The following is a 15,451-nucleotide window of genomic DNA, read 5'->3' as shown; positions in this document are numbered from 1 at the left end:
GTGCTTTGCACCATGTGTGCTTAAACTGCCGTGCTACTGCCCAACTCCCAGAATAACATATCTATTAAGAGTTATTCTCAAGAATTAAGAATAAGCTTATATCCAACATATTAACAATGTGCAGTAGTTAGCAATGGTCTAGCTTAGTATAAGCACTTAGTAAATGATAGCTTAGCTATAAATAAAATTCACTAAAGGATTCAGAAATTACTCTTAAAACACAACAGCACATGAAAATACTAAGGTCATTAGGAGGGCTCAGAAAAGGAAAAAACTTTTTTTTTTTTTGAATAGAAAGAAATTGAGGGGAGAAGAAAGAGAAACCTGCAGCACTCTTTCACTGCTTGTGAAGCTTCCCCGCTGCGGGTGGGGACTGGGTCCTTGTGCATGATACTGTATGTGTCACTGTCCAGCCCTCAGAAAAGAATTTTGAAGGGTGACAGATGAAGGTACATCACAGGCAGAGAAACTCACTAACTAAAGGGTGGTCCTGGCCTCCTAAATGTATCTAGTTACAATGGAGGGATGATGAGCAACTAAATCCTGAAAGGCCTTCACATTTAGGCTAAGAAACTCTAATGCATATCACCAACTATTCCATTTACTAGCAAGAAACACATACCCGACAACCATCTAGTAAGTCTTCAGGTGCCTGAAATGCACTGATGTCCAGATTTTCTAAGTTTTCAAGTGCAGGTTCCACTTTGCTACTAAGAACTGAACTATATATGGATTCATTTATGCAACTTGCATTGATGTTGGAAATATGGCTGACATCTGAAAGAGTCCGACCTATACATTAAGGAGATGAATACATTTTTATGGAGAGGAAATAATCAAGATTACATCATTTTCTTGCAGGTTAACTTTTCTAAAAAACAAAGGACTATGAAACTATCACATTTTATATGACTACAGATGACAGTATACAACAACTGCTACAGAATGTTCTCTAGATGTTACAGAACAATTATAGTACATAGTGAAGAGGTGACATTTACACATCAACCATGTTTTGAAAAATGCCTTTGTGCAGTCCAGGAGGTGGCTTAATGGTACAGCATGGGGCTTATATGCATGAAGTCCTCCTGAATTCAAGCCCAGCACTGCATATGCTGGTGATGCTCTGGTTAACTCTGTCTGTTGCTAAGAAACAGATAAAACACAGATCTTAAAAAAAAAACAAAAACAAAACAGAACAAACAACAAAAAACTCATGTGATGTTTTTAAAAGGTAATCTTTTTCATCTTTGACAGTGCTATAAATATTCTTACTCATTTTTTACATTTACTACAGGTCTTGAAAGAATCATAGGTTCAAGCCCCCTGTCCCCACCTGGAGGGGGGGGTGCTTCAGGAGTAGTGAAGCAGTACTGCAGGTGTCTATTTTTCTCTATCTCCTCTTTCAATTTCTCTCTTTCCAAATAAATAAAAGAAAACAAGGAAAGTGGAGAAAATGACCACCAGAACAATGGATTCATGATGTAGGTACTGAGCCCTAGCAATAACCTTGGTGAGGAAAAAAGGAAAAAACAAACAAACAAAAAAAATCAAACAAGTCAAATACCATTAACAGTCTGGACTAGCTTTATATATAAGTTGACTACTGGACTAGAAAGATGGAATCCCTACTATATCACAGTGACTCTATTAATGCAAATAAGTTATTATAAAGAAAAATTATCTTAAAAATGATGTCATTTCCCCCAAGGAAACTTACTACTGCTAATTGTGTTGGTTTGTCCAGTAGGAGTTGAAGTATCAGGTACAGTTTTTGTTTCTGGTTTAGGTTCTGCTTTGTACATGGATTCATCCTGACAAAAACCTTTCTCAATGCTGTCAAAAAACCATTGTGTGGTTACACAGTGTATGTTCCATTTCTTGGCACTTTCATACTTTTGGCCTATTGCATTGAGAGAAAAAAGAAAGACATTAAAGTTGTTTCCCACTTGTATTTCAATAAATAAAAATAAAATAAAAACCAAAAGGCTATGGGATATATACTCCATAGACTACTGCTTTGAAATCAAGAGATGATATTGTGTCCTTTGAGACAAAATGGATATAACTAGGGGTAATTATGCATAGCAAAATTAAGAGACAAAAGACAATTCTTGGATGGTTTCACTCATATGTATAATCTAAAGAACTGAAAGATGTGAATTTGCCAAAAGAAGAAGAAAATAGTCTCTAAGACTTTGTGAGAACTATGGTGGCAATGTTTTTTTACAAAAATATTTTATTTACCTTTTATTTGACAGAGACAGAGAGACACCTGCAGCACTGCTTCACCACTTGTGAAGCTTCCTTTCTGCAGGTGAGGATCAGGGAGCTTGAACCTGGGTCCTTGCACAAGGTAGCAATTTCTCTACCATGTACATCACTGCCCAGTCCTAAATTATTTTGGTTTCTGTTGAGAGGGCAAGTGCACAGAACTTTGATAATGGGTGTGGTGTGGGCCTATATCCTGTAACCTTAGAATTATGTAAACCACATTAATGACACATAAAAATGGTTTAAAAAATTATCTTGGGGCTGAGGAGGTGGCTCCGTGTGTAGTAAATCCATTCTTGAGTGTCAAGGGATGAGCTAACTGCCTTTAGACTGAGGAAATCAATAGTGATTATTAATTCTTATAGTCCTAATATAGCTGGCCATGCCTGAGGTTCTAACTTAAGGACAATTTACAAACTAATTTTTAACAGTATTTTCCTTCATTTTATTTCTCATCTAGACAGCTTTGTTAAAGCATAATATAGGGGGTCGGGCGGTGGCGCAGTGGGTTAAGCGCATGTGGCGCAAAGCGCAGGGACCGGCGTAAGGATCCCGGTTCGAGCCCCCGGCTCCCCACCTGCAGGGGAGTCGCTTCACAGGCGGTGAAGCAGGTCTGCAGGTGTCTATCTTTCTCTCCCCTTCTCTGTCTTCCCCTCCTCTCTCCATTTCTCTCTGTCCTATCCAACAACAAATTGCGTCAACAAGGGCAATAATAATAACCACAATGAAGCTACAACAAGGGCAACAAAAGGGGGGGGAAAAAACATAATATAAATAATGAGATATTTTCCAGCATAGGCGCAGAGGTCATATAGCATCAAAATTAGCAGCAAGTTTACCTTTTGTCTCTTGCACGATGAGGTGTGTACATTCATTCATTTTCAACTGTCCCACGTACTGGCCTCCATGCTTGACTGTGAGTTGCTGTACTACCTTCCTGTCTAAACTATACAAGCCAGTCACACAGATCACACATCCAAGAAAAATAGGACACCTGAAGTCTTCCATGTTTATGTCAGTATAGCGAGTTATTTTTCTGGGGAAATGATAAAATGAAAAAAGTTAAATAGTAAATATAATAGTTTAAAAGTTCTCAGAATAATGACGGCCCCGGCCCCCAAGAAAACCAGAAATCTAATCAAGGACTTTCCTTATTTTTTTAAAAGATTTTCATCACTTTTAAGAAAAGGGGGTAAACAAATTCAGAATTAAACTAACTGTTCATCAAGTTCAACATCACACCCGTAGTACTAAGTAATGTTGGGCAGAGGAGACAGAATAATGGTTATGCATAAGACTTGCATGCCTGAGGCTCTAAAGCCAAAGGTTCAATGCTTGAACCACCATCAGTCAGAGCTTACAAGGATAATTATAATGAAAAAATAATTGTCCAAGAGATAGTACTTGGTAAGGTGGACACTTAACCATGTACAAGGACCTGGTTTATATTCTCAGTCACCAAACAGGAGCACCATGCAAAGGAAAAGCTTCACCAGTGGGGGAGCAGTACAATGGTATCTCTTATTTCTCCCCCCTTCTCTCTATGGGGAAAAAACTTCTGGAAGTAGTACAGCTGTGAAAGCATGAAGCCCCAGTGATGTCCTGGTAATAAATAAATAAAATTAAAGAGAGAAAGATTCTGTCAAATAGAACTGCCTTAAGGGGAAAAATATTAATGAATTCAAGTTCATGACAATCAAAGTAATACATATTTCAAATCTGTATGTCTGAATTTCTACTTAAAAATATCAGATTCTGAGGCCAGGAAGTAATATACCTAGTAGACAGTACACACTATATCACACAAGGACTGAGGTTCAAGCCCACACCCCTACCTGCAAGAAGCATCACGAGGAGTGAAACACAACTGCAGGAATCTCTGTTCCTTTGTCTCCCCCTTTCCTCTCAATTTTTCTCTATCCAAAATAAGTACCCAGGTTTGAGTCCTTGCTCCTTACCCGAAGGGGGGAAGCTTCATAAGTTGTGAGGCAGTTTTGCAGGTGTCTCTTTTTTAAAAAAATATTTATTTATTCCCTTTTGCTGCCCTTGTTGTTTTATTGTTGTTGTTGTTGTTATTGATGTCGTCGTTGGATAGGACAGAGAGAAATGGAGAGAGGAGGGGAAGACAGAGGGGGAGAGAAAGATAAAGACACCTGCAGACCTGCTTTACTGCCTGTGAAGCGACTCCCCTGCAGGTGGGGAGCTGGGGGCTCAAACCGGGATCCTTACACTGCTCCTTGCGCTTTGAGCCACATGCACTTAACCCACTGCGCTACCGCCCAACTCCCTGCTGTCTCTCTTTCTCTCTATCTCCCTTCCCTCTCAATTTCTTTTTGTTCTAGCCAATAAAAAGGAAAAATGGCCACCAGAAGCAGTGGATTCAGTGCTGGTACTAAGCACCAGCAACGACCCTGGTGGCTAAAAAAAAAAAAAGAAAAAAAATCCTTACATGATATAAATATACAATAATAAAAATTATTTGAGCTGGGGAGATAGTATAATGGTTATGCAAAAATACTTTCATGCCTGAGGAACCAAAGGTTCCAGGTACAATTCCCAGTACCACCATTCAAGAGCTGAGTATTGCTCTGATAAAAAACAACAACAACAACAACAACAACAAAAAAACAGTGATTTTTGGCAAAATGCCAACAAAAAAATACCATTCTGTTGTCTTGCTAGGCAGAAGCACTGATGACATAGTCAGGCTAAGGAGACAGCATAATGTTTATGCAAAACTTTTATGCTTGAGGCTATGAGGTCTCAGGTTCAGTCCCCAGCACCACCATAAATCAGAGCTTATGAAAAATAAGAAAACACAAAGCAGAACTTGGATTGGGTTCAGTGTACTGTACCAAAGTCAAAGAATCTGGGCTTGGTGTCAGGGGAGGGTTCAGGTCTTAGAACACGATGGCAGAGGACTTAGAGAAGGGTGAATTATTATGTGGAAAACTGAGAAATGTTACACAGGTCCAAATCACTATAGCTTACTATTGACTGTAAACCACTGATCCCCTCAACAAGGAAAAAAAAGCTATGGTTTCTACTCTTTTACTTTCACTGAAAAATAACAACTTCATTTTTGTTCCTGAATAACAAATCCAAAGAACATACCATAAAACATACCTTATGTATTCCAGCTTAATAGAATTACTTTTTTTTTTTTAATTAGAAAATATCTAAATGTCTTTCTTACTTCTCTTGTGATTTCTCCCACAGTGTTTTTATCCAGGAAGGAAGCAAAATAGGTTTCTTTAGGTTTGCAGCAACCAGATATTTCTTGCTTCCAACTTCTCCTGCAATGAGGTGAGTTACTGATACATTAAGGTCTTTGTATACACGTCCACCCATCATCTGCACATATTTATGAACTTCTTCCTGTAGCCCCAAAAGAAATTATATTTTAATACCGAAACAAATAGCACCTCTTCCTCCTCCTTTCTTTCTCCTTCCTCCCTCCTTCCCTTCTTCCTTTTCAGATACAGAGAGGTAGAGCTTCAGACAGAGAGTAAAATAGAGCACAGCACTGAAGCTTCCTTCAATGTGGTGGGGGCCAGATGGAATCCGGTCTCACACAAAGCAAAAGCATCACATTATTCAAGTGAGTTACTTTGCCAGCCCCTCTTTCATTTTAATACAATATCCTATAAATATCTCTTGTTGTCAGTTGGAATATACAAATATTTCCCACCACTAGAAAATTAACTGATGAAATTATTTTTTGTAAGTAAACTATATATGAATCACAAACAAATTTTGAAATTATGCCTTTTTTATTTTATTAAAACATTTTTTTTCTTTTTGCCTCCAGGGTTATTGCTGGGGCATGGTGCCTGCACTACAGATCCACTGCTCCTAGAGGCCATTTTTTCCCTTTTGTTCTCATTGCTTATTGTTGTTGTTATTACTGTTGTTATTCGATAGGACAGAGAGAAAAGGAGAGAGGAGGGGAAGACAGAGAGGGGGAGAGAAAGATAGACACTTGCAGACCTGCTTCACTAGTGGCCTGTGAAGCAACCCCCCTGCAGGTGGGGAGACAGGGGCTTGAACCAGGATCCATGCGCCGCTCCTTACGCTGTGTGCCATGTGTACTTATCCTGCTGTGCTACCGTCCGGCCCCAAAATTATGCCTGTATATATTATTTTCCCCCATTTAATTCTTTCAACTCTAAGAACTTGTTAAAACTATACTGTTTCAAAAACAAAACAAACAAACAAACAAACAAAAACTATACTGTTTTAGGGCAGGGTGGTGTCTCACCTGGTTGAGCACATGTTATAATGCACAAGAACCTGGGTTCCAGCCCCCAGTCCCCACCTGCGGAGGGAAAGCTTTGTAAGTGGTGAAGCAGTATTGCAGGTGTCTCTGTCTTTTTCCTTCTCTATCATCCCTTTCCCTCTCAATGTCTGGCTGTCTGTCTCTATCCACTAAATAAGTAAAGATAATATAAAAAAATATTTTAATTTCTTTTTTAACTATTTTTTTAAAAAATATTTTCTTTTATTATTTTTATTTACTTATTGGAAAGAGACAGCCAGACATTGAGAGGGGCAGACAAAGAGACACCTGCAATACTGCTTTACCACGTGCAAAGCTTTCCCCTTGCAGGTTGGGACCGGGTGCTTGAACCCAGGTCCTTGCACACTATAACTTGTGCTCAACCAGGTGTGCCACCACCTGGCTCCTTTAATTTCTTTTAAAAAAAAATACTGTTTCTACAATATGCATACTTTTCTGTTACACATATTTCTAAAGTATATAAATTACACATAATATATAAAAATACTTTACAGGGATTAGAGGTAGGGTAGGGTAGTCCACTCCAAAGACACATGCCTTGCCATGCTTCAGGCCAGGGTTTGAGCTCTAACACCATGTGAGACCACCACAGATGGCACCAGAGCTCATACTGGAACTGTGCCCTGGTATCATTCCCCTGTGTATGTCCTTCTCTTCTCTAATAAACTAAAGAATGAGAAATCTGGCCAGGGAGGCCAGCAACTCTACATGTTTGAGGTCCTGGATTCATTCCAAGGGACTAGAGTTAAAAAAAAAAAAAAGAAGAAGAAGAAGAAAAGTGAAAAGTGTTCTATGTCACAGAACAGAAGCTTTTTTTTTTTTTTTTAAGATTAAAAAACAAAACATGGTGGGGGAAACAGCATAACAGTTTAAGCAACAGACTTCCATGCTGAAGCCTCCCAGGTTAAACCTCTAGCACCAGCATAAGCCAGAGCTGAGCAGTGCTCTGGTTTAAAACAAAAGCATAACCCAGAGATAGCTTACTTGGTCAAGACTGTAAGTTACAAGCACCAGGCCCAGGTTCAAACCGCAGCACCACAGCATCAGAAGCTCCACAGATGACAGAATAATTACTGTGGTGTCTCTCCCCCTCCTCCACACCGAGATAAAAGGAATGAAAAAGTTGGCCTGGGGTTGATGGAAGCAAGCATGCACAAGGCTTGGGCACCATAAAACAAACCGACCACCTCATTTACTATGTATGGAGGAAAATGTATTTTCTTTTCAACCAAAACCATTCTCCAATTAAAAAACAAACAAAACAACAACAAAACCACTGACTTTTCTATTTGTCATGAACACCAAATTCAAGGTTTACCAAAGGGTTCCCTGGGCAGTGAAGACCCAGATGTGGAAACATTCATGCAGATCACTGACCAGTCTTCTCAACACCTCACAACCTACCCTTCTGTCTTTCTCCAGGCTTGTACAAGACACGATGACATCAGACATGACCATGTTATAGACTGGGTGATCAGCTCTGGGGACGCATTGCTGGTGCTGCATACAAAAGATGACCACTTGAGGACCGACAATTCTGCAGCCAAGCTACAAGATAGGAAAGCACTTATTGAGAAAAGATATCTAATCTTACTATTAATATTGTTCAGTTCTTTACAGAAGCTGAGGACTGCTACAGAAAAATAACCAAATTCCAAGAGAATAGAATTTCTCAGACACAGTACACACTGAGTGAATTAGACACACACACACAAAGCATATCAAACAGTGCAGGCTATCAAAAGAAAACATATCAAAACCATAATATCAAAAGAAAGAAGCTTCAAGAAACTGTGTAAAAACTGTCATCAGAATCTTAACCTGATATAATCTTTACATTTTTTAAAACTTTATTTATAAAAATGAAACACTGACAAAACCGTAGGATCAGAGGGGTACAAATCTGGGAAGCAGGTCTGCAGGTGTCTATCTTTCTCTCCTCCTCTGTCTTCCACTCCTCTCTGTCTGCAGGTGGAGAGCCGGGGGCTCGAACCGGGATCCTTAAGCCGGTCCTTGAGCTGGAAACTGAGTTTTTTATGCTACTGATCTTTCTGACACGCAGTTATTGCCAAAAGGAGGGCAAGGCCAACAATGCTCTTGGCAAAGGTGAGCACAGGCCTCCCAAAACTGTAACAGTACTGCATCTACCTACTCTTTGATGTTTTCTTCTCCTTCAAACAACAACCACTTCTTTATAATCTGGATGGGATTACAACGGCAGTTTACTTTTATTTTATTGCTCCTCTCTTGTCCAGACACCAGAAAAGTAATGAGTCACTAGACTCTAGAGTAAAAAAAAAAAAGAAGTAAGAAAGCTCATTGGTATAACAGCAATACTCATCCCCCAATGTCTCCTTTTAGCATGAAATTTCTTAGCCCCAACATAAAGCACAGGCATGAAAATTCTATGTGCAGGAGCAAACTGGGACAGCACATAGAATAAGTAAACCAATGCTATGTTGAGATCTTTCCCTCCTAGAAACATCTTGCAAACCGAATTAAAGAACAGAATAAAAAATTAAAAAACCTATCACAGAAACGCTTTAATAATACTGTAGGGCTCAATTATATACTAAGTGAAAGTATAGCCCTTGAAATAAAAATGACACATAACAAGTCTACTGTAACATAATTAGCTTTTAAAAACACAATTCTAGTTTCCCCAAATCAAAGAGTTTCTTTGTAATCATAATTCACAAAATAGTTCATGATCAGTAAGAGTTTATGTCCACTGAAGTAAAAATAAACCAAAAGAACAGATTACAAAAGAAGCACACTACAAGTTAGCAAACCTTTTTGAGGTAATCAAAGACAACACCACTAAAGGGGTCACAGATATAAAGTGATCGGTCATTCTCCTGTAACTTCAAAGCCTCCTCTTCTGTAATAATCTGAAGATATTCTTCTGACTGGAACTCTTTTATGGACTGAAAGAAGAAAAAATGAAATAAGCATGTTCTACATTTTAATTCTAAGAACGCTCATCTTCATAAGCTCCCTTTGCCTACTGAAAGCTACTCTCATCTTACCTAGACTCCCACAAAAGCTTCCAAAATGCTTTTTTTTCCTATTTCTTACCCTAAATTCATTTTCTATGCAGTAGTTAGTTATCTTTTTTTTTTTTTTTTCCCTTAAGGGGGTGGGTGAGTGGAGTCAAGAGGAGGTTGCTGGAAGAACCATGTACATACAATTTTACCATTTTTGGTTAGACTTTTCCACTCTTTTTATTGAATATATATAGAGACAGACAGACAGCACAGTGTCACTCTACCATCTGTGGAACTTCCCGTCATAGTGCTCCCATGTGGCGCTAGGGCTCAAACTCGACAAGTGAGCATCTCCTGGCCCCTCAAGTCTTCAGTCTCTGCTCAAAGGCTTCCAGTGGCGATCAGTCACACTCAGAATAAATCTACATTTCTGACAGTGGCCTGCCCCTGTCTAGCCCTCTCCCTTAGCTTCTTGTCATCCCTCTTGATTACTCTGGCCATTCCTGCACCAACCACTGCTAGTTCTGGAACTCAAGCATGTCTTCACTTAGCATCTTTGTCTCACTTCCTACTGCCCAGAATACACCTCTCCCAGGTCTTCTTCACCTGACTGGATTCCTCATTTTAATCAGATTTGTTCAAGAATCACCTCCTCAGGGGTGCTCTTTCTGAGCAAACCTTCTAAAATGTTCTTCCTTTATTCCTCCAGTCTCCTTTAGAAAGAACAACATTGATAATATGTACAGTTAATTTTTGTCTCCCTGATAAGAATGTAAGTTTCACCATCGACTTCATCTGCACCATATACCCCGGTACACAGTGAGTACGTAATACTTTCTGTACAAATATGTGAAGTCCTTATCTTAAATACTTGAGTAGTCCCTTAGAATCAATTAGATCTGCTCATGCTACTAGTCTATTAAAAGCCTACAGTAGCTCTCCAGCCCACTAAAAGAAAAAAACAAATTCCTTTCAACAGCCCACAAGGCCCAATCAAGCTTGTCCTCTTGCTCTCTGAAGCATCTCTCTGATACTCTCCATCTCTTGCTCACAGTTACAAGCACAGCAACATCAGACCGACATTTCAGGCACTTTCCCAGAGGGCCTGTGTATGGCTGTGCCCTCTGCCAGAAATGTTCTTCCCTGAACAGCCAGATGATTAACTTCCTCTCTTCAAGTGTGCTCAAACAGCATCTTCTCCATCAAGTCTCCTCTGGTCCCATAAGGCCCACACTATTTCCAACTCCGATATTGCTGCCTAGGAGGTGGCGCAATGGATAAAGAGTTGAACTCTCAAGTAGGAAGTCCTGAGTTTAATCCCCAGCAGCACAGCAATGCTCTGGTTCTCTTTCTCTCACCACCTATCTCCCTCATTAATATAAATAAAACATTAAAAGATGATTAATGAAACACTTCTAACAACCAAAAATGAACTATAACCCACACCTTACTGACTCATGTTTTCCCCAACACACACAAAGGTCTGACTCTGCTTAGTAGACAAAAGCAAGCAACCGAATTCTAAGTTCACACACTCAACAGAAATGCCACAGTAGGGCTAAGGGGACAGCACACTGCTGGAGCTGAGCAGTGCTCTGGTCTCTCATTAAAATAAATAAAACATTTTTTTAAAATGTTGTAACAGACTTTGTGAGAAACGGCCCAGTTGGCTATAGCCTTTTCACTGATGTTTATTGATCCAGTCTGACTACAAACCCCTGGCCCTTACACTTCTAGTGACTACAACCATGCCTTATTTTTCTTCAAAGTTAGCTTAGGCTTCCCGACCCCCTCCTCACTCTTTTTTTTCCCATCATAGTCATTGTAAGCTTAAGACTTCCCGACCCCCTCCTTGTATCCGTTCCCATCCCTCTCGTAAAATGGGAAAAGGACAGGTTGTTCCCATGTTCTAGTAATTTACAAAAAGACCCTGAAGACGGCCATTAGTGTGCTTGCTGGCTTGCACCCTTGCACATATACATATGTAAAACTTTTGCCTTGCTCATGACTGTGTCTCAGTCCTTGTTTTAAGGTGTAGACAGAGTGGGTTTTCACACTGTCTCCCATAGACTTCAACCCCAAAATTCATAATAATGCTACATAGACACTGATTTTAAAAATGTAACAATGACTAGTCTATTGGTGCAGCCTACTGTCCCATTATGCAAATACCTATCACCAAACACTGTGACTCCAATGGCTCTAACACACTAACATGCAAGAGGATAAGCACACAGCACCACACAGGAGGCTTTCAATTGTTCTTACCTCCAGAGCTTTCAAGAAACACTCTGAATTTTCTACAGACTTTAAGAACTTCACAAAAAAAGGTTCCTTGTCCTTCCTGGACATTGTGGACCTGCCAAAACAAAGGCAGCATTAGTAAGGACAAGCAAAGAAAAAACACCTTCCTGATGAAGTGAAAGTGAATGGTTCCAAACATCTGTTTTCATGCATGGACAAACATGTCTTTCTCCAACCCCTTCTCTTTTCACCAGAGCACTGCTCAACTCTGGCTTATGGTGGTGCTGGGGATTGAATTTGAGGCCTCAAAACCTCTGGTATGAAAGTCTTTTGCAGAACTATTATGCTGTCTCCTCCCCAACACAACTATCCTTTTATTTATTTATTTACTTTAATAGGTCAGATAGAAACTGAGAGGGGCAGGGGAGATAGAGGAAAAGAGACAGACACCTGCAGACCTGCTTCACCCTTATAGCTTATCCCCCTTGCAGGCTGGGAGCACATGTCACCCACCCTTTACCTTGTGTCTATTCACATGTACACACATACACAGACTTTCTTAAATTAACTCTGATGATCTACATCCTCAGAAAATGCTCTTTTCTGTGCAGATTTGCGATGCAGACTTGGCAGAGTGGTTGGGGAGTGGAGTGAGATGAGAGAGGACTTCCTGGCAATTACAGAACCCCTGCCTTCTGCAACCCAAAAAGAATTTTGTAATTAATTTTTAAAGATTTTTCTTAAGAAAAAAAAAATTTTCTTTTAGTGATTTACAAAATTATAAAATAACGGGAGGCTACAATTCCACACCACCCCCACTACCAGAGTTCTGTGTTGCCCAAACTGCAGTGGTATATAGTCTGGGGCTGATGCAGTGTATAAAGTACTTGAATCTCAAACACAAACTCCTGAGTTCGATCCCCAGCAGCACTTGGAAGAGAAAGTCCCTGGCCAGGGTAGCCAGCATAATGGTTAGGCAAAGAGACTCTCATGCCTGAGGCTCTTAAGTCCCAGGTTCAATTCCCTGCCACACCATAAACCAGAGCTGAGCAGTGTCCTGGTTAAAAAACAAAACACCCCAGAATGATGTCTGGTTAAATAAAGTATTTATAGAAAAAAAAAAAAAACTGCAGTGCTTCTCCCAAGGTCACAGATACGGGATAACTATTACTTCTGTATTTATCTGTATTTGCCCATTTTTTCCTATGGTTCTGCCTTCTCTTCCTTTCCAAGCCACACTTAACACCTATTGCTACTTCCGAGTGTCGCTCCGTTTTTCCTCCTCTCTCGGGGTCCTGATGGCACCGGGATTCGGGGCCCTCGGCTCATCTCCCGCTAACATCCTCGCCCTCCGGGGCCCAGAAGGAAAGTGGGTCGGTGCTCGCAGCGGGGAAGATGGCCGGGGACTCTGCAGCCCGAGCCCACCGGGCCCCGAAGCGCCGACTCGGCCGCGGACTCGCCACCCCGTCTCCGAGCCAGTCTTAAGCGACGAGCCCCGGGCGAGGCCTCGCGGGTCACGGGACGGGGGCTGCCCGCACCTGGCGACGGATGCGCGATCGCCCCGGTCCCGGCCGCCCAGGAGGCCTCCGTGGGGGGGGGGGGGGTTAAAGCAGCTCGGCCGGCCGGTGGCGAGCAGGGCGGCCCAGCCGCGGCCTAAAGGCCGGACCCACTCACCGGGCTGCAGCCCCCGCCCGCCAGCCCCACCCGCCGTCCGGGCCGGTAACCCCGGCCGGAGGCCGCCCAGCTCCGCCCTCCGTCCCCGCTCGGTCACCTCAGCGGAGCCCCGGGAGGCTCGGGGCGGCGGGGGCGTGGCCCGCGGGACCCGGGCGGGGGTCCAGCGCCAGCCCGCCGCTCACTGGCCCCCCCACCCCGGAGCCTTAGCCCGGCACGCGCGGGAAGCGGAAATCGCCGAGACCCAGAAACGACTTTCGCGCCAAGCTCCAGGACACACTTTAGTTTCCGGCGGAAGTGAGGTCACGTGTCGTAAAGTGAGAGGGCGGGCGGAACCCTGGCGACCTGCGCGGTGGGACGCGGGTTCCCGGGAGCCTTGGCAGGATCTGTCCCGCCAGCGAGTGTTGGAGGGTCTTAAAGAGGAGGCAGCGGCTAGCAGGGGCTGTTCCTTAGTTCTATCCCGGGGGATTCTAGACTGACTCCTTTATGGCAGACTCACAAAGAGAGCCGGTTATGTTTTAGGGAGAAGATGAGCATTTATTGGGAGGAAGTAAGGACAGAAAAGGAGAAGTACTAGCCATATAGGCAAGTAGACCCCGGAGATAGAAAGAGTAAGGCCCCAGGCTTCAGAGGAAGGGCTGGACCCTCGGGATGTGCTTTACCCTTTAGCTTTAGATGCACACATCTCCCTCCACGTGCATTTCTTTTTCTTTCTTTTTTTTTTTTTCTGCCTTTGTTGCCCTTGTTGTATTGTTGTTGTGGTTGTTATTGTTGTTGTTATTGATGTCGTTGTTGTTGAATAGGACAGAGAGAAACGGAGAGAGGAGGGGAAGACAGGGGGAGAGAAAGATAGACACCTGCAGACCTGCTTCACCGCCTGCTGGTGGGGAGCCGGGGGCTGGAACTGGGATCCTTATACTGGTCCTTGCCATATGCGCTTAACCCACTGAGCTACCGCCCGAACCCCTCCACGTGCATTTTATGGCTTTTTTGCAGTCAAGTAGGGAGTGCTAAAGCAGGATGCAGACACTGCCTTCTTCCTTCCTGCAGGGTTGGGGGAGGGGTGCTGCTCTCCCTAAACTGCCCTCCAGTAGGTTCTGAGGCCCTATCCTGCTGGGCAGTGATGGGGTGGGAGTGGGGGTGGGTATGAGGGAACCTCCCTGCCAGCCACTGTAAAGAAGTGAGTGGTAGGATAATTGGGGATCTACCAATCACAGGAGCTAAAAGGTTTGCACCTCGATTTGACTCAGTGGCCATAGGGAAGGGTTGGGTCCCCAGAGTAGGAGTACCATAGAGAGTTAGGATGCAAGAAGAAAGAAAACCAGGGGGGAAAGAGTAGTTACTCATGTTGGAGGCAGCTTAAAGAAAGCAGCCTTCCCCTCACACCATTGCAGGGAGCTGGGAGAAGGGTTCAAGGCAAGGCCCTGAAGCCCAGTGTGTCTGCATCCTACCCTAGCTCTCCCTCCCTCCCTGACTGCAAAGGTCATAACATGCAGATGGAGGCAGATGTGAGCACCTGAAGACAAAGGCTGAACCATAGCCCCTGAGAGTCCAGCCCTTCCTCTGAAGGGACTAGAAAGATGGGAAGACCAGGAGGTTGGAGCCTCCGTGTGTCTCTATCTCCGGGGTCTTTATGTTGACATGGCTTGTACTTTCTTCTCTTTTACTTATTTTCTCCCAATAATGCTCATCTTCTCCCTGAAACATGACTGACTCTTTGTGATTCTTCCATGTAGAGTCAGTCTAGTCCTCACCTGCAGGGGAGTCGCTTCATAGGCGGTGAAGCAGGTCTGCAGGTGTCTATCTTTCTCTCCTCCTCTCTGTCTTGCCCTCCTCTCTCCATTTCCCTCTGTCCTATCCAACAACAATGACATCAGTATCAACAACAATAATACAACAATAAAACAACAAGGGCAACAAAAGGGAATAAGTAAATAAATATTTTTTAAAAATAATTTAAAAATTTAAAATCTGT

General features: G+C 42.5%; 1 protein-coding gene across 6 annotated transcripts in view; it reads right to left on the bottom strand.

The window, feature by feature from the left end:
* The window catches only part of TOPBP1 (DNA topoisomerase II binding protein 1), a 53,364-nt gene extending 39,630 nt beyond the window's left edge, over nt 1–13,734 (bottom strand). For 2 of the 6 annotated variants that reach the window (XM_016185184.2, XM_060196955.1), the window contains exons 1-8: nt 13,577–13,734; nt 11,830–11,920; nt 9,367–9,501; nt 7,979–8,122; nt 5,471–5,652; nt 3,114–3,310; nt 1,721–1,903; nt 623–792 (exon numbers count right to left, since the gene is read on the bottom strand). In XM_016185184.2, coding sequence (XP_016040670.1) covers nt 623–792; nt 1,721–1,903; nt 3,114–3,310; nt 5,471–5,652; nt 7,979–8,122; nt 9,367–9,501; nt 11,830–11,913 — 1,095 coding nt within the window. In that variant the 5' untranslated portion in view covers nt 11,914–11,920; nt 13,577–13,734. Of the gene's footprint in view, nt 1–622; nt 793–1,720; nt 1,904–3,113; nt 3,311–5,470; nt 5,653–6,535; nt 6,593–7,978; nt 8,123–9,366; nt 9,502–11,829; nt 11,921–13,343; nt 13,363–13,576 lie in introns of those variants that run through there. The other 4 variants (XM_060196952.1, XM_016185185.2, XM_060196956.1 and 1 more) reach the window with 4 other exon arrangements.
* Nucleotides 13,735–15,451: the final 1,717 nt, after the last annotated feature.

The sequence above is a fragment of the Erinaceus europaeus genome, chromosome 1, assembly GCF_950295315.1.
Source record: "Erinaceus europaeus chromosome 1, mEriEur2.1, whole genome shotgun sequence".
In the NCBI taxonomy this organism is placed as follows: Eukaryota; Metazoa; Chordata; class Mammalia; order Eulipotyphla; family Erinaceidae; genus Erinaceus; species Erinaceus europaeus.
This window is presented reverse-complemented; position numbering and strand designations above follow the sequence as displayed.